Genomic DNA, 17332 nt, shown 5'->3' with positions numbered 1-17332 from the left:
GATTTTTTTTTTGAAGTCTAATAATAATGTTAATTATTATTACTATGAAACTATAAAGACTTCAATAATTGTTTTAAAATGCAATTAAAAATAATAGTAACATTCTTTTTTTTTTTTTTTAGTTTTCAAATTAATTACTTAAATCAATAAAATTTTTTATATCAATTAAAAATAATTATTATTATGATGAATATTACTATTTATATAATTAATTAATTAGCATGGAATGTTAGTATAACTATTTATATGAAATTTATTATTTACTTATATAATTAATTAATTAGCATGGAATGTTAGTGTAATTATTTATATGAAATTTATTATTTAGATTTTAATAAAAAATGACAAGTTATTATATGGTGCATAATAAATATAATTGGTGTTTGTTATTTATTTTTATTAAATTATTATGTTAAGGATGTTATAAAAAATAAAGATAAATGAATTTTCATTTAATAATTTATTTCAAATATAATTTTGTGAAATTCAATTAAATTTCTTATTTTAAATTATACTATACCAAACATGACAAATTCATTCGCAAATGAATTCTATTTGGTATTCATTTACAATTGAGTTCTACAACCATAGTTTATTTGTTCCAAATGGATTGTTAAAAACAATAAAATGTGCTTCACTTGTTTTAAAGTATTTGGAAATTAAATAAAAATAAATGAAATTTATTTTCTTTATTAATTTTTCATTCAAATTATGTAGACTTGAATAATAAATAAATAAAAATATTGATTCCTTCAATATTTTTCTCCCCTTTTAATTAAAAAAACTCATTTCTCTAAATACTTTTTATAATTATTTTCCTTCCTTTGAAAAAATATTTCATCCAAATAAAGATTTATACATTTTTATCCTAATATGTTGATCTGTTTATTCATATATATTTCATTTTTTAGTCTATCAACCTCGTTTGTTAATCTAATAGATAAAATGAAAAATGTCTCTCTCATCAATTAAAATTTATGGGTTCAATTTCCTTAAAAGAGAATGATGGGTTGAATTCAATTTACAGTTAATACGTTTCGTCCTATTAAGAGATTTGCGTAATCGTGTCTCTAGCATTACCTATTTTTGTCTTATTCCAGTATTAATTCAGTTATATATATATTTCTACAAGATTTTTAATATATTTTATGTTATATTTTATAAATAAAAAATATATTTACTTATTTATCAATAAAATATATGAAATTATATTATATCTAACAATAACAAGTCAAATATTATTTTGAATATAGAATTTAAATTTAACAAAATAAATAAATAGATTGGCACATCTATAATATAATCTGCTCCCGCTTACACCTAATTTTTTTCCTCTGCCCGCCTCCGCGATCCCGGCCCATTAGTAAATCGGCCAGGGACTCGCCCCGACCCGCTTCGTTTTGACGTGTGCGCTCTATAAAAGGTTACCCCACCCTCCACTCGAATCAATTCAGATTGTAAATGCAAAGCAGAGATTTAGGGTTTAGGGTTTAAAACTTCGTCGCCGCTCGTCTCTCGTGTTGGTACCTCTGCAGCTTATGATTATTTTATTTCAAGTTTTCTTTTTAATTTTTTTTGTTTCTTCCTTTTCAAAACAAGTAATAGGCCTTGATGCAATGACGATTAAACAGTAGAGAAAATCGCCGATCGTGCGATGGTTTCATAATCGTCCGCGAGATGATCTCTTATTTTGGTTCGTATTCACTGAGCATCTTTTGAATGCTTTTCATTTAATTTGTTTATCTACAGCGAAGGCACCTATGGAGGGAGTGCTGTGGAAAATGCGCTCTTATCCAAGTTTACCTTCGAAGATTGGTGTCGATGTCAGATTTTAAGAATTGTTATCTGTTTGGAATGATTTCAAGTTCATAGATCTGATTTCGCACAAATATTTGATTTGAAAATTTAATTTTTAAAATGCGAAGGTCCCAGCAGAGAGGCAAGGACTCTGAATTGAGGTCTCCCTAACAACAGTTCAATCAAATCTTCGCAAACTAATTTGCCGAATCGTAGGATGACCAAGATTTTCCATTTTTGTGGCATCCGGAACCCTCGGCTATATACGATCATTTCTTTCAGTTTAAAATGAATGGAATTGATATTTTTATAAATACTGCGAAAAAAATATGATCTCAAAAACAAATCAGAAACCCTCTGACCGAGGATAAGAATTATGTTGGCACATCATGATCTAAATAAAAAAAAAAAAAAATACACTCACAGAAAGACTTTACTATATGATGGACCATAAGACTTGGCACAGATTTGTTCCAAAACAACCAATATAACGGCCATACAAAGACTAGATCGGCGCAGATTTGTAATTTGCCACCAAATTTTGGTTGAAATTTGACAGGAAGTGACTCCAGTAATTGCATTAATTCCGGATTCTGAGAGAAATGGCGACAAGGAACATTGTGACATTGCAAATGTACAAAAATATCATAATTAAAATTGGATCTATTTGATCTCATTCTCATGGATGATGTTTGCTGCTTTCACTCGTCAATCCAATTGATTGATGTCGATGCGAGCATCCAGTGCAAATGCTTCAGGCAGAAAAGAAACAAGTGAACTCGAAAATTCTTTCAAAACTCTCCAAAAGGAAGCGGAGGCTGCCCTTCTTTCAGCTTAGTTCGAAGGCCTAACAAGGTAGGATGCCCAAATGTCATCTGCCGGTGGTGGCGCCTGAACCCAATGCCCAGGAATACGGCTGCATGTCCATGTAAGAGTTAGAAAAAGTTAAATAACATTAATAACCAAAAAGCTGCTTCCCTCCTAGTGGTGAATGAATAAAAAGCAAGCAGGACTGTTGGTGTTTAAGCAACAGAGGTAAAAATAAAAAGCAATTAGGCATAATTGGGTGTATTAATATAGCTATTGATGTAGTTTCCAGCAAAAAGGATTTGGAGGCTTACCTTCCCCCTGGTCTTATGTACGCATCCCATGTTCTTCTAACCTGCAGACAAGGATGAAATAATTCATGAGATTGAATATCTCTAAATATTAACTGTTAATCCATTATACAGCAGATTTGGGTATCTGCATGCGGCATTCATTGTTGAGGGCAACTTTTTGTGCTAATAGGATTAAAACATTGCATCTGAAATTAAGGAAAAATTTTTGTTTCATAAGAATAATGTAATCTACACAATATGAAGAATCAGTGGAAAAGGTAGCTGAAAAATCACCTCGATAAGTGTGCCCATATCATTATTGCTGCCATGATAATAGTGATAGAATTCCGTTGGTAAATTAGCCACAGAATCATATGTTTTGCTATAACTTTGAACTTTGGTTCCTCTTTCTTCAGATGGGCCAGTGACAGCACCTGAGCCTATATTGTCTTTGCTTTCAATTACCTTACCTTTAATTTCCTTGGTTCCAACATTATCATCACTTGAATCCTTTGAGATAGGTCCATGGTTCTGGGTTGATTTCCTAGATTCCTCAGAATTCTGTGAGGTTTTCCTAGATTCCTCAGCAGTTGCAATGGCATCCTTAGCAGCATCTGTGTCAGCAGCAGCGATTGCTTGCCGCTCTTCTTCCTCGACCGCAGCTCGAACCCTCTCCAGAAACTTATCATCCTCTTCTGGGAGGAAATGCCCTGCATGATTATGCAATCGACAATATTACAAGTCATAAACAGAATCAAAACAAATTTTCATGTGCATAGACCATATAAACATTACATCCATGGATATTGACACATGAAAAAAAAAAAAATCCATTTTTCAAGATATTATGCACATATCAGATATATTTCACTAACTTTAGGAATACAGACTCATTTTGAATTCATAATCATTTTAATCAAGAAGTTGCCGAATTTCATCTCCTTAAAATAATTGTAGACTTATTTCAAGCATATCCAATGCACTAAAGTCATAAAATAAGTATTGCAAGTGCAGTTGCATGTTGAGTACTTGTGCGAATGTAGTGATGCAGGTTATAAGGGCAAATCATAACAGTTAAAGTAGGAATAGTGTAAGCAACAGGAAGAAGCAATTTTATTAGGCAAACCTTGTTTTTTCAATTTTTGGATCCTCATGGAACGTAACTCCTGTAACTTCTCCACAATCAAAACCAGCTCAAGCTGAAATATATAGCCTTGTATAAGATTGGACATCCCCCAAAATAAAGGCAGAAGGAAAAAGAAGAAAAAAGGAAAACACACAAACTGCATGATAAAAACTTTAACGAGGCTGCTTTGAACTGTCCAATGAATAAGCAAATAGATAATATTCATAATAATGCTATCTTTAGATAGAGAGATGAAGATAAAAAGGAGTTTTCATCCTAGCTCTCACAAATAACCTAAAATACCATGGTTACTTTTTTTGCTAATGAGCTCAGGGCAAAGCCCATCAGAATCTTGCACAAACCAGATGAGAGAAACCACAAAATGTCTGAGAATCAAAAGGAAAAAGGAAAAAGGTAAGCAAACAAAATATGCTGTAGATCGGCTTCAACTCATCCTATATTGATTAATCCACATTATTTTTGGATCCTCATGTATCAAAACGAGTAAACTATTTCACTAATTCTCACCTCAGATTCTAGTCTCTTTCTCTCCTCTTTCACCTTAAGCTTTGCAATCTCCTTCATCTTTCCCACCTGCAAACATCCATGCCAGAGTTAAACTGATTAAGCCTATGTAACTTTTCAACAAAACTAAAATTCACAGGCTAAAAGCACTTCAATCATGAAAGTGTTCCATCAGTGCAAGCTAATAATTAGGCTGATGAGTATAATGCATTCCATATTTTACATAGCAACCACGACCAAAGAAACTGGAAACTGCAAAGCTCTACAGACAGCAAAACAGTAATTGAAGCAATGGAAAAATGTAAAACGCAAAATTGAAAATCTTCTAGTTCTTCTCAGATATATCATTTGTTTATCCCCGTAATTTGAAAACAAGAAAAAAAGAGAATGGATCAAGCACAAATGGATATACAGAAAGAACTCACTAAATTTATTTTGTCTATGAAACAAGAGAAGAAGTACTCATGAATCAATTAGTACAATATAACAATTTACAAAGTGGCTGAGGAGATAATTCTTTCAAGAGAATTAGGGTAAGTGCCTGTATTCTTGCTGAAAGAAGTCAAATGCTCCAAGACGTGCAAGCTATTCCTTTTTTTTTTTTTTTTTTTTTTTTTTGAACAATGGTAAGTTATTTAAAGAGCCTCACTAGTTCTACCAGTCTTGCACAGCTGCTCAGAGATTATTGAAATACTGGTACAACACAATTTATTGAAACATTTACTTAGTAATGAACTTAAATTGCTTCAATAATAAAACCACAGTGCTTTTGGAGTTTCAAACACCAAGTGCATGAGAAACAAACATCAATAACAGTTAACTGTGTCAGTTCAGAACATAAAGATTCCACTACCTTGAGTTGTGCCGCATCCTTGGCAATCTCCCTAGCCATCCAGTCATCAGCTTCACGATCAGCTTGGTCGAATTGTTCCTGGACCTAAAGATCATGGTAAAAAATGAGGCAAACAAGATCACATGCAGATAATAAGTGGACCCAGATGCAACAAACCAGTGCAAATGAAAAAACTACCTTTGCACCCATTTCTGCAATGCGTTTTCTCTTTTTCTTCCTCCAAAGTTTATTTCGCTTGGACTTTAGCATTTTATTAGACAATCTAATTGCCACTGATTTATCCTCCCAATTACTTGCTTCATCTATGAGAGGTCGAAATGGCTCTAGCTGAGCTCTTAATTTTGACATCAGAGAGCATGCAGCATCCAAAGAAAGTGATTCTTGTGCTTTCAAATCGATTTTCCTATCTTCTAAACACTTGGATAATACACAATCAACCGGTTCAACGGACACCCTTTCCCCATATTCTGCAGATTCTTTAGCATCTTTTATTTTCATCAACAACTCTAGTTCCTTCTGCCTGTTTAGAGTAGTAAGTTAATTATAATATATACACGAGTCATTGGCAACTTTAATTATCCCAGCAAAAAGATATAACTAAGATTGAGAGAAGTAAAAGAGTACATTGCTTTTACGAGAATCATAGTCTGTTGTAATTCTCTCAGCTGGTCATTCACGTTTTTAGTCTCCCAGAAATCACTTGACTGTGGTGGGTTGGATGGTAACATTGGGAACCAAGGAGGAGCAGGGGGTGCAGCAGGAGCCGCATGAAATGGAACTGAATTCATTGCTCTGGAAACATGGGGAAAAATTAATGCAATCAAAGCAATAGACATTGGCAGGTGGAAACAGCAAACAAAAAAGTGATTGACCAAATAGAAGAGTATACCAAAATTCAAAAAACAAAATTCTATACAAATATAACTGTTAAATAACTAGTGATAATGCTTTCTACCGGCTTGCAACACGTTCACGTTCATAATTTAGTTCCTTATTCACTCTGTCATTTTCACAAACACTTGGCGGGTACATATTTCCTACCGAAGATATAAACCAAATCTCTAGTTTTCAACTTCTTTTGGCAAGCAAAAGCAACAGGCATCTACCTCAAATTTATCATTCCCACAATACAGAAGCAACATCACAACATTTCAACACATTATATCTTCTCTTTATTGAAAATACTTCCAGCGACAAGGATGATTTCAGGCTTAAAAACCCTATGAACCAATTCAATAACTTCAACAAGCATAGGACGGAGAAAAAACGAATTACCGTTTTGAATTGAAGATTTCAGATAGGTTATAAGGTTTTGATAACTTTCTCTCAACACCAGACTTTTTAATAGGTTCCAAAATTCGCTCTTCAAATTTCTTCTCTTTGTCCTTTTTGTTCGCAGCTACTGGTTTACAATACAGTAGTCCTTCGATATAGAGAAATCAACGAATCAACTAATGGCAAATAGATAAATATGGAATAAGCTAATTGCAGTTACACGCAACAAAGTAATATCAATGATTCGTGATTCAACGTATAGAACCAATAAAATTACCGTGACTGTTTTGAGAAAAGAGGGAGTGGTTCTTTATTTCACTGAAGTTCAATTTTCCGAATGAGGTACACAAATGACAGTCAATCAAAAGCCAAGAAAGGGGAATCAGGAAGAGAGCTGCAAATGTTAAACGGTATTGAAATGAAGTTTCGATATTGAGTCCTGAATTGATATCAGAAATAAGTACTAGTGAGTAAAAAGAACATCAATGTCAGGATGGTCGAAGGCGCCAGACTTGAGTCCTAGTCTTCAAATCAGGGCGTGAGTTCAAGGAGCAATTCTGATAAATTTGTTAAAGAGAATTTTATCAAAATTTGTAAAATAAGTTGTCCACTAATTAGTCAATCTCGTATCTCAGAAAATCCTTTCATTATCATTTGCTGCAACAGTAAAATGAACTTATGCTATATGTTCTATAACTGTTTGGATTCCAGGAAAATAAAAACAAAAAGGAAAAGGCTCTCAGGCGGATTTGTATCCAAACCTTAGATGAAGCAACAGCAAGTCAAATATTTCCTGTTCAGTTTGTAATGAAGACAATAGAAAGAAGTGAAACAGTATAAATTTGGTCACCGAGGGTGGAATATAATAAATAATAGGCAAATCATTTTGAGTTGGTCTTTCCAAAATTGAACTAGAATCTAACCTATCTTCAAAATGGAAGTATTTGGTGCTGTTCCAATTGTCCTAGTGCATGAATCACCGATTCAATAGGTGAGATATTGGACACGTTAAAGAGTCTTTAGAATTGTTGTTTTTTTAATAGTAAAAGAGACAACCTATGGCCGACATGTATACAGAAACAAAGTTTTGGTCCCACTGTTCATATTGTTATTCGTCCATTGTTTTTTCTCCCGTTTCAGAAACTCCATCCCAACTTCGCCTCTATAACTAAATATCAAGTGTTTGATGATTGGTTTATATCCTCCTCAAAGGGTATCCAATTCCAAAAAGCGGTTAATTGATATATTCTTCACAATAATATTGATATCTACTTAGAAATTACATCTCAATTATTATTTAATTTATTATATTTAATGATTTTTATTTTTCAAAAGATATGAGACTAACAAGCTAACGATTAAATAGAAAAATATTTACTTAGACTGAAATTATGACCCAATTTAGAGAGTAAACTAATGAAATTAAAAAATTTTTTAAAATTATTTTTATTTTATCATTTTTTGCATGTCTCTTATCAGAATTAAAGCAACATTGTACTATAGTTTGAAATTGATGAGTGGTTTTCAATTTATCCTCCTCCTACTCCTACCCTTATTCATCAAGGGGTCAAGAAGCAATGTTGAACCTAACCAGTGTCTTGTGGGTAAAGACAGCTAAGAATTGGCTATTAGCGAAGACAAATAGGATGTGGTTTGGTTTGGGTCCCTTGTGTCCTCTAAATTTCTAGCTACAAAAGAGAAATATTTGAGTTATGCATATGTGGTGCTTCTTTATCAATATTTGGTTGGAAAACGAAGATCTACATGGAATTGAAGGTGATAGTATCAGTATGTGACTTTTCTACAAGCATAGTTTGTCCATGTCCCCCTTCTTGTCTTAAACTGTATACTTCCCTCCATAATTCGTGCATGTCTTTCTAGCTACAGTATTGGCAAATCTGCTGACATCTATTGTCAACGTTCAAAACATAAATAAAATATAACTAATATCCTGTCTACTGTCGACTACAGTGTGTGGTTTGTAATAATTTTCCAACAATATATATATATATATATATATATATATATATATATATATATATATATATATATATCTAAAGAAAAATCTCCTTGTGTCTGTTTTTCTAACATGGGTCTCATCGAAATAGTTAAGTTGAGGGAGTGAATGTAAATATTCAAATCTCCTTTTCCAATATCCATAATTAATGGAAAATAATTCCAATGTTCTTTTTTAAATTTCACTTCCAGTTAATTAGCCTCATTCAAATAGATGAATCGTTTGACCTTTCAAATTCCCAACTTGTATATGTGAGTCATTCGAATTGTCATTTCTTGTTGGGATAATTTTACCCGTCACCTGCACTCCAAAGATAATATGATATAAGCTCCTTAATAAATAAATAAAAAAAAATAATATGATATAATAGTAAAATGACTCTTATTAGATTTCTGGCTAAGCACGCCGTAAATTAAATTTGTGGTGAATGACTAATTGGAGATTAAAGAAAAATCATTTTTAACCCAAAACAGCTAGGCACCATCTCTCTCCTATATTAATCTATAAAACCAAAAATATAAAACACACAAAATTAAAAATAAAATAAGGTTTTTTTGAGTTAAAAAACACACATCTATTCAAAATTTTTTTTTCATCTTAATTGATATCTTCATATTTTTTTATATTTTTTGTGAAGCTAATTTCTTTATTGATTAATTGACCGACTGGATTTGTCTCCTCTTTTAATTTCAAACTTCATAACCCGACGATATTCGTTTGTTTTTATTTTGTTTTTTTTTATCAAAAATAAATAAATAAATAAAGGTAATCAGATTTAAATAGGATTAACTGTAGTTGACGTGGCTTAAATTAAAATTAAAATACATTATTGCTAAGTTAAGATGCGAAGGGTGAAACGAAACCAATTTCTTTTTGAATGTTACAGATATAGGAACAAAAATGAGAAACACAACCGTTTTGACTTCTGAAGGCCCTGCAACATCTTCATAACGCGCCCTAAAAGCCGGCTATTTAAAAAAAAAAAAATTCAAAATTCATATTAAACCTCTATCTCTTCGTTTCATAAGTAGCATCAACCCTCAGATTTTATTTAAATGAACTATGAAAGCCCCAACCAACCAGCAATAGACTGTTTCACACGTGTAGAGGTTGAAAATTTCTTAAATCTTACAAGCTGAACAAGACAAACAAGACACATTTAATTCTTACCTTGACAACATTATGAACATAAAGAAAATTGTATTATCAAATTTATAATATATATAAAAAAGTTTGTTCTATATGAGTTAAATAGCAAATTCCCCACAACTGGGCTACATAGAAGCTTCTGCTTGTTCAACACAAAATGAACATAAACAACCAAGGGATAGAGGACAAAGAAATTGGCAAAGAACAACTTGATTCTCTTGCCATGCATTTCTAGAAGATCTTCACTTGTTTCTACTTCAAATTTATTTCTCTCTGTAAAACAATCATTTATCTGAAAACAGGACAGAAGAATCAGAACATTTGGAGATTCAAAATCGATACACATAAGCTTTAGAAAATAAAGAACTAAAGACAGCATATTTTCGATTTACCGAAAGAAAGAATACCTATTGATCTTTTGCAATGAAGAACTGCCTCATAGATTGAGCTCTCAATATCACACCAATCAGTTCTGGAATTACTTATGCCTGGAGATTCTTGTGGTGAATTACTCCAGCTCTTGACTTGCCTCACTCTTCTATCAACTCTTCTATCAATATCATCAACGCTTGTACTGTTTCTGGAACCAGTTATTTTATAGCACAAAGGTCTCAGATATCCAAAACACTTTAACAAGATCCGCTCCGATGATTTTCTCCATCTTTTAAAGATATGGCACTGAACATGAACAGTTGGAACAACAGTTCTAGAAAACAAAGAACTGGTAGGATCTAAATCTAGAGAACCAGAGACCTCTTTCTTCGATTGGTTGATAAAAACAGGCTTGATAAGGCCATCAGAGAAGAGCTGATCAGCATGAACAAGAGCATCAGAGTATTGAGAAATGGGAACATCAAAATCAAAGTTCTGGACTTCTTCCAGAGATCTTTTTGACTTCAGAATCTTGTAGTCTAATTCTTCAGAGGTAGCTTCATGGTAACTGTCAAGAGATGCTCTGAGCTCCTCAAGGCCATCTAGGCGGGAATTTATGCTTGTTAACCAAGTGTATGAGAAGCTCTCAATAGCCAGAGGTTGTGAGGAGTCCATGGGTTCTTCGAAAATATTAATATGGGATTATTGAGGACTAAAACCTTATATATTCTTAGATAGACAAGGTTCATGTGATTGGTGTCTTAGAGTGACCGCAGGATCTTGGTGACCATAAGTGCATAAATTGTCTATTCTATCAAGGTCAAGCAGGAGACAAATGGAATGACATAAATAAACAACCAGATAATTGTTATTTTGTTTTTATTTGTTTCTTTATAGTTTATGGGTTTTAATTTTTTTCAAACATTGCTTGAGTTGTTATTTCTTAAATTAATGACAAAATCCTTTACCGACTGTGGTAATGGAAACTCAATAATTTCTTGATTTTTGCTTTATAGTATTATATTCCTTTACTGTTTTTACTTTCTATTTGTATACTTTAAACCAAGATACTCTCAAATCCTACAAGGCTCTTTACCACACCAAGGGATATTTAAGAAAGTTTTGCTTTTTCCAATAGAAGGAAAGTTGGATAGAAGAAAGGAAAAAAGGGAAGAATATAGATCAAATAAGAACAAGTGTACAAACTTACAGCTAAAGCTTGCATATGAAGATAATGAAAGTTTGTCCATAGCAACTTAATTTGCTGTGAGTATTATGTTATGACATCAAATAATATGAATTTAAAGTGGTTTTCTAGAAGCACATCATTGTTTTTTGCTTATTGTTTTCGTTTTAGACAGTGTTCTAAAATTTGTTCTGGGGTTAATAGGCGGCAGAAGCCTCAAAATAGCTCCTCATCTCCAAGTTAGAATCAGAATATCTTAATTAAATATATGCACTCCATTGTAAACTAAAGCATATTAAAAGAATTTTTTGGTCTCTTATCGCAATCATAAACATCAACCACTTTGTTTGTTTTGTGGAAGGTATTTTCCCAACACACCCTTGTAGTATTTTAAAGCATTCAGGGCACCAAGAAAAATAACTCTCATTTTCAAACCTCGTAGCAGAGGGCAGAGAGTAGATCTTTTCGTTCATTTTTCGAGTTCTAAAATAATCTTTCAAACACAAATAGCAAACCAGGAGACAGGGGTCCCTAGCTGGTTGGAATAATAAATGGATGCCACAATGTTACTGATATTTTTACATATCAACCACAATCAAAACTTATCAAGGATACTTTCACATATTTTAATAATATATAGCCCCTCAAGAAGCTAATTTTTTCTAATTATTAATTTTTTTTTTTAATTGGGAGGTAAAGAGGGACAAGAGAAGCAATTATATGCTTGTTCGCGAATTAAGAAATGCCCTCTTAGAGAATGAACCCTCTGGTAAATAGGCTTTCACAGGCAATATCAAGTAACTACGAAACATGGTTGTAAGTCATTAATCCAAAATTAAGCTCATAGAAGCCCTGAGATCTCAGCCATTCAAGATCTTAATCTGCAATAAGAAAGTCTATCTATGTAAATTTGTCAGCTATAGAGTACCTGTATGGGCTTAAAACTGGGATGTCCAAATGCTGGTAGGTGCTGATTCCTAGTTAGTTGAGGAGCCTTCCAAAATGACAAAAACCTCTGATCCCATACAGAGTTAGCCTCCATTTGAGAAATCCTAGTCACCAGAACTTAATCAGCACTAAAAACATGGAATTGGATGCTTATATCCGAATCAAATAAATTTCCAAGCGAAATTTCAGATAAAATTATCGAAACTAATGATCAAAACTAACTATATCCTACAAAAACAAAATGCAACGGTACATATACATATATTATATAGAAAGTGAAATAATTTATCGATAGTGTAAAATCTAAAAAGGAGCTAAAACATAAATGAAAAGAAGCAGCAACATACAAACGAAAAGATCTCACCAACATGCCATAGAGCTGGAGCTCCGTCTAAGCCATGAATGGGGAAAATATTAGCATTCAACATTTTCTATGCCACAAAAGAAACGCCATAAACGAGTCGAAGAGGAATCATAAAGCCACTCGAAAAATCAAAATTTTATGTGTAAAATATATTTAAAAAAATTAAAACAAGTACAAAGTGTCGTGGGTTCCTCTGACACGCGGGACTCACGTACATTTCAAAAAAATAAAACACACCTTTTTTTTTTTTTTAAAGGAATCAAAGTTGGCAGCGAAAGTTATTCAAAGGTTGGCAACACACGCGGCTCTCACATTAACTCTCTCGTATCCTCGCCTATAAATAGAGGCAGATGCACCTCTTTATAGTACAATACACAGCATAAAAAAAAATACAGAGAGAGTTATCTACCACTATTTTTGAGAAACGCTTAAACTATCACTATTTTTTATTACTCTCTTGTTATATCCTAACACAAAGAAGTAAGGCTGTGTTCTTATTTCTATTGCAATCTACGAAACGTTAGGAAGCTGTTAGCTGGCCTGATCAGAGAGCGTGCGACGGTGCCAGTGTGTGATAGATCACCACTGCAACAAAAAACTTTAGCGAGATGGAACGACACCGTTCTTCAACTTAGGATTTCGAAAACAGAAAACGCGTCGTTTTTTGCTTCACGTGAGCCTCATATGAACCAGTCAACCAGAGACCCGTTCGGCCCATCCAACTCAAATACCTTGGGAATCTTGATAGTCGACAGAACCGGTAAAGGCCCAACCAATTTTCCTTATTTATTAGGTCATAACATAGCACTGAGCTTGAAAGCCCGAATACGATTTTCACAGATTAACATCTCAATCAATTGATAATCAAATGCTCCTTCTTCCCAAAAAATTTTTTTAAAAAAATGACAATAAAGATTTGATAGTTAGTAAGATTTGATTTATGGTTATAAGTCAAACCAAATATCGTGTTTTTTACACACAAAAAAGAAAAACATCTAACCTGGTTACCAACCAAAGAATTTCTATTCCCTCTCCCGCATATAAAAATACTCATTTCCTTTTTAAATGAATGAATTACCAGGGGTAGGGGTAGAAAGCGCGTGATGCGCGAAATAATATTAAAAGAAGAAATAATTTTTTATAACTTCAATATAAATACAATACGAAAATTAGACAGTTAACACTAACACGACACGTTTAACCCGCTTAATATCATAAACATATTAAGTGAGTTGTGTTGATCCATATACAATTCGTATAACTAGTTTAATATCATAAATAAATTAAGCGGATGTGTTGACCTATATACAATTCACTTAACCTGCTTATAGTATTTTAAACTTTTAACCTATTTAACTCTAATCATATTTAAAAATAAATTTTCACACGTAAAATGCATAAATTTTTCAAGATTTATAATTAAAATAAAAAAGTAATATAACAATAATTTAAAAAAGATTTATATCCTTAATTTAAAAATTAAGCAAAAAATTATTAATTATGTTTTATTAATTTAAGTAAAAATCAAATTAGGCCTACTCTGATGGGAAGGCAAATATTACTCGTTACTAAATTGTTGATGTGGATAATTGAAATAAAAGTTATCAGAAATATAAGAATTTGATAAACTGCTTCAAATAAAATTCATATACTCATTAATGCATAAACAAAGATAACATGGATGAAATTCCTAAAAAAAAAAAAAAAAAAAATCATGGATGAAAATCACACTATGGATTATAGTCACCACTGACCACACACAATCAGACTCATACATAGTGCATATAATATCTTAAACATGACTCTTGATAGAAGAGCTATATCCACTTTGGTCATCATAGTACTTGGACCATAACATAACACCACCATACTTATCAGATCCTTTAATCGAAGGAAGCACATCAGAAGTTAAATCAGGAACAGGAATGAATCCACTTCCTGCAGCTTGAGGAGATGCAGGTAACCCTAAGAAAATCTTTGTAGCTTTAATATCTGTAGTCCATTGCTTCCATGCATCATCGAGATTGCTAATATTACCAGAGGTGTATTGGCAAGGAGGATTATTATAAAATTGAACCCAAACATAGTCAAAAAGGCCTGTCTTTAATGCATTTCCTACCCAAGCATCAGGATATGGGCATTGAGGAGCTGCAGTTAAAAGTACTTTTTTACCTTTTTGACTGTATGCAGAAAGGTATCTTGCAAGATCATCCCAATACAAATCTGATCCTCCTTCAATGTCAAAATCAATTCCATCTAGAACGGCAGGGCCAAGCGGTCGAGACGAAGATTTTCCACCTAGGAAATTTTTCCAGAGGTAAGTTGCAACTTGTCTAGCATCCTCAGAAGAGGATAAAGAGTAGCTAACAACTCCTCCTCCAATAGAAAGCATAACGTTAATGCCTCTGGCTTGGCATGATTTTATATCAGAGCTTAACTTTGTGCAACCGTTACTGTACGGATCGCAGTGACCGGCAAGATTTATCATTGGTGTCCGTCCACCGCCAAAAGTTGATAGAAAAGCTAGGTTAACGTATTTATAATTTCCTGTGGCACAAGTCTCTGCTAATGTTCCTTCATTTCCATTTTGACCCCAGTAGATTGCTATTCCACCAGCATCAGAATTTACTGCTAATGTTAGCCATACTAGCGTGGCAATTGACAATGTGATTGCTGACCGGAATTCCATTTGAAGTTGTGTTTGCGAATATCAAATTATAATGAGTAGTTTACTTTTGGATTGTAATGTACTGGAGGATAATAGTTTTTATAGCAGAAAAAAATTGGCTATATTGTCGAATGATGCCTTGCCTTAGCAGTTATCTTGTCCCAGAAGAACTAAAAGAAATGCTAATTTCCATAGCCGAAATATTTGAAGATTAAATGTATCCAATTTGAAACTTGGCATGTCTCTTAGCTTTTGTCCACGACCTCAATGTGTCTACTTTAGGTTTCAATTTGATCTGTCATCTTTTCTTGAAATTTCATCATTTCTTGTTTTCTCAAAAATCAATTTGATTTATCTTGCTCGCTGTGATTGTTCTGTAATGGTGAAAGTACATGAATTAGTAAAATTTTGTAATTAACTAGGCCATGCAACCATCAAAAAGTGCGTTTCATTTTCAGAGTTGACAGCCTAGATATGAGAAGGGCAAATTACGTGATTTACCTAATAAAGTTTCACTATTATGAAAAAGACCATCAAAACTGACATGACGGCCAATCAAATTCTTGAAGTATGATTCAGCTACACAACGAATTCAAACTCTAGCGTTTGCTATTTTCTGGTGATGAGTCATATTTGATTGTCAAGATGCAAAAAAAAAAAAAAAAATAAATAAATAAATCATGATGTGAAATCTTGTTTTTTATCTTCAGCTAAGCCTTCTGCGTCCATTGGCTTCTGTTCATCTAGTGCAACAAAGTGACTGCTAAGCCACTCATCATTGCACAAAACAACATATTTCGGCTTGATTTTCCCCTATAAAAACCTGCTTTTCAGAAAAATTTAAGCACCAGACAATCAATTACCCAATAGAACCTCGCAAATCCTGTTTGAATAATTAATGGATTCCAATTCAGCAATTTCACTAGCATTCCTCTTGTCAGTAATTTTGACAGGATTGGTGAATGCTGAAGCTGGCGGAATAGCAATATATTGGGGTCAAAATGGAAATGAGGGCACCTTAGCCGAGACTTGCGCTTCTGGAAACTATGAGTTTGTGAACATAGCTTTCTTGCCTGTATTCGGAAATGGTCAGACTCCTGTAATTAACCTTGCTGGCCATTGTGATCCAGGCAGTTGCACAGGCTTAAGCTCTGACATAAAATCATGTCAAGCAAAAGGCATTAAGGTTATGCTTTCTATCGGAGGAGGAGCAGGGAGCTATATCCTTACCTCTGTTGAGGATGCAAGGCAAGTTGCAACTTACCTTTGGACTAACTTTTTAGGGGGACAATCCTCGTCTCGTCCATTTGGCCCTGCTGTTTTAGATGGAATTGACTTTGACATCGAAGGAGGAAGCAATCAGCACTACAATGATCTCGCAAGGTTCCTTTCTGCATATAGTAAGAAAGGCAGGAAGGTCTATTTGACTGCAGCTCCTCAATGCCCATTTCCTGATGCCTGGGTAGGAAATGCTCTTGAGACGGGACTTTTTGACTATGTTTGGGTTCAATTTTACAATAATCCTCCTTGCCAGTACTCTTCTGGCAGTATTAGCAATCTTGAAGATGCATGGAAACAATGGACCTCAAGCATCCCTGCTCAGAAAATTTTTCTTGGATTACCTGCTGCTCCTGCTGCTGCTGGTAGTGGCTTTGTACCTGTAGCTGATTTAACTTCCAAAGTGCTTCCAGCAATTAGGGATTCTTCCAAGTATGGTGGTGTTATGCTTTGGTCCAAGTATTATGATGATCAAACTGGTTACAGTAAAGCTATCAAAAACCATGTCTAAGATAGCCTGTGCAAGTTCATATGTAATGAATTCCAACTCTGGAATTTTTCCATCTATTTGTATTGTTGGCACGCATGATTAAATAACTATACTCTTGATTAATAATCCTTAAACTTGTTTTCTTACTATCAGAGAAGAGAATAAGATAAAACATGATATGTAC

At 33.4% G+C, this 17332-nt stretch overlaps 4 protein-coding genes and 1 non-coding gene across 11 annotated transcripts; 2 read left to right on the top strand and 3 right to left on the bottom strand.

The window, feature by feature from the left end:
* The first annotated feature begins 1917 nt into the window (after nucleotides 1-1917).
* LOC119370620 (small nucleolar RNA snoR145) lies at nucleotides 1918-2066 on the top strand. The gene has a single exon (XR_005178158.1). It is a non-coding gene; the product is annotated as a small nucleolar RNA snoR145 (small nucleolar RNA).
* A 20-nt stretch (nucleotides 2067-2086) lies between these two features.
* LOC105642915 (U11/U12 small nuclear ribonucleoprotein) lies at nucleotides 2087-7623 on the bottom strand. 6 transcript variants are annotated; one of them, XM_012227903.4, is made up of 10 exons: nucleotides 7438-7621; nucleotides 6677-6824; nucleotides 6026-6193; nucleotides 5579-5921; nucleotides 5402-5485; nucleotides 4552-4617; nucleotides 4024-4096; nucleotides 3192-3607; nucleotides 2919-2959; nucleotides 2087-2713 (listed from the first exon to the last, which is right to left on the bottom strand). In XM_012227903.4, exons 3-10 carry the CDS (start codon nucleotides 6187-6189, stop codon nucleotides 2632-2634), a joined length of 1269 nt encoding a protein of 422 aa, XP_012083293.1. In that variant the 5' UTR covers nucleotides 6190-6193; nucleotides 6677-6824; nucleotides 7438-7621; the 3' UTR covers nucleotides 2087-2631. The 6 variants fall into 6 exon arrangements, with proteins under 6 accessions (XP_012083293.1, XP_020538557.1, XP_012083292.1 ...); XM_020682898.3 differs by lacking the exon at nucleotides 7438-7621 and adding an exon at nucleotides 6954-7425 and having other exon boundaries at nucleotides 6677-6852; XM_012227902.4 differs by lacking the exon at nucleotides 7438-7621 and adding an exon at nucleotides 6954-7425.
* A 2206-nt stretch (nucleotides 7624-9829) lies between these two features.
* On the bottom strand, nucleotides 9830-12826 carry LOC105642910 (putative membrane-associated kinase regulator 6). 2 transcript variants are annotated; one of them, XM_020682823.3, is made up of 3 exons: nucleotides 12696-12826; nucleotides 10250-12452; nucleotides 9830-10134 (listed from the first exon to the last, which is right to left on the bottom strand). In XM_020682823.3, the coding sequence occupies exons 2-3, from the start codon at nucleotides 10887-10889 to the stop codon at nucleotides 10127-10129; spliced, it is 648 nt and encodes a 215-aa protein (XP_020538482.1). In that variant the 5' UTR covers nucleotides 10890-12452; nucleotides 12696-12826; the 3' UTR covers nucleotides 9830-10126. The 2 variants fall into 2 exon arrangements, with proteins under 2 accessions (XP_020538482.1, XP_037495077.1); XM_037639149.2 differs by having other exon boundaries at nucleotides 12713-12821.
* Nucleotides 12827-14466: 1640 nt separating this feature from the next.
* Nucleotides 14467-15734, bottom strand: LOC105642912 (hevamine-A). The gene has a single exon (XM_012227898.4). The coding sequence runs from the start codon at nucleotides 15399-15401 to the stop codon at nucleotides 14505-14507; it is 897 nt and encodes a 298-aa protein (XP_012083288.1). The 5' UTR covers nucleotides 15402-15734; the 3' UTR covers nucleotides 14467-14504.
* A 329-nt stretch (nucleotides 15735-16063) lies between these two features.
* On the top strand, nucleotides 16064-17282 carry LOC105642913 (hevamine-A). Its single transcript, XM_020682822.3, has one exon. The coding sequence runs from the start codon at nucleotides 16279-16281 to the stop codon at nucleotides 17167-17169; it is 891 nt and encodes a 296-aa protein (XP_020538481.1). The 5' UTR covers nucleotides 16064-16278; the 3' UTR covers nucleotides 17170-17282.
* Nucleotides 17283-17332: the final 50 nt, after the last annotated feature.

The sequence above is a fragment of the Jatropha curcas genome, chromosome 5 (assembly GCF_041381405.1).
Source record: "Jatropha curcas cultivar XTBG-Jc1 chromosome 5, XTBG_Jcur_1.0, whole genome shotgun sequence".
In the NCBI taxonomy this organism is placed as follows: Eukaryota; Viridiplantae; Streptophyta; class Magnoliopsida; order Malpighiales; family Euphorbiaceae; genus Jatropha; species Jatropha curcas.
This window is presented reverse-complemented; position numbering and strand designations above follow the sequence as displayed.

What these genes read in the sequence shown, in the direction of transcription:
- LOC105642910 (XM_020682823.3), bottom strand. Translation starts at nt 10,889, where the DNA reads ATGGACTCCTCACAACCTCTGGCTATTGAGAGCTTCTCATACACTTGG.
- LOC105642912 (XM_012227898.4), bottom strand. Translation starts at nt 15,401, where the DNA reads ATGGAATTCCGGTCAGCAATCACATTGTCAATTGCCACGCTAGTATGG.
- LOC105642915 (XM_020682899.3), bottom strand. Translation starts at nt 6,189, where the DNA reads ATGAATTCAGTTCCATTTCATGCGGCTCCTGCTGCACCCCCTGCTCCT. An exon ending in AGGATGCGGCACAACTCAAG is followed by an intron (nt 4,618 to 5,401) that starts GTAGTGGAATCT and finishes GGATGTTTGCAG; the next exon opens with GTGGGAAAGATGAAGGAGAT. An exon ending in CCAAAAATTGAAAAAACAAG is followed by an intron (nt 3,608 to 4,023) that starts GTTTGCCTAATA and finishes ATAATCATGCAG; the next exon opens with GGCATTTCCTCCCAGAAGAG.
- LOC105642913 (XM_020682822.3), top strand. Translation starts at nt 16,279, where the DNA reads ATGGATTCCAATTCAGCAATTTCACTAGCATTCCTCTTGTCAGTAATT.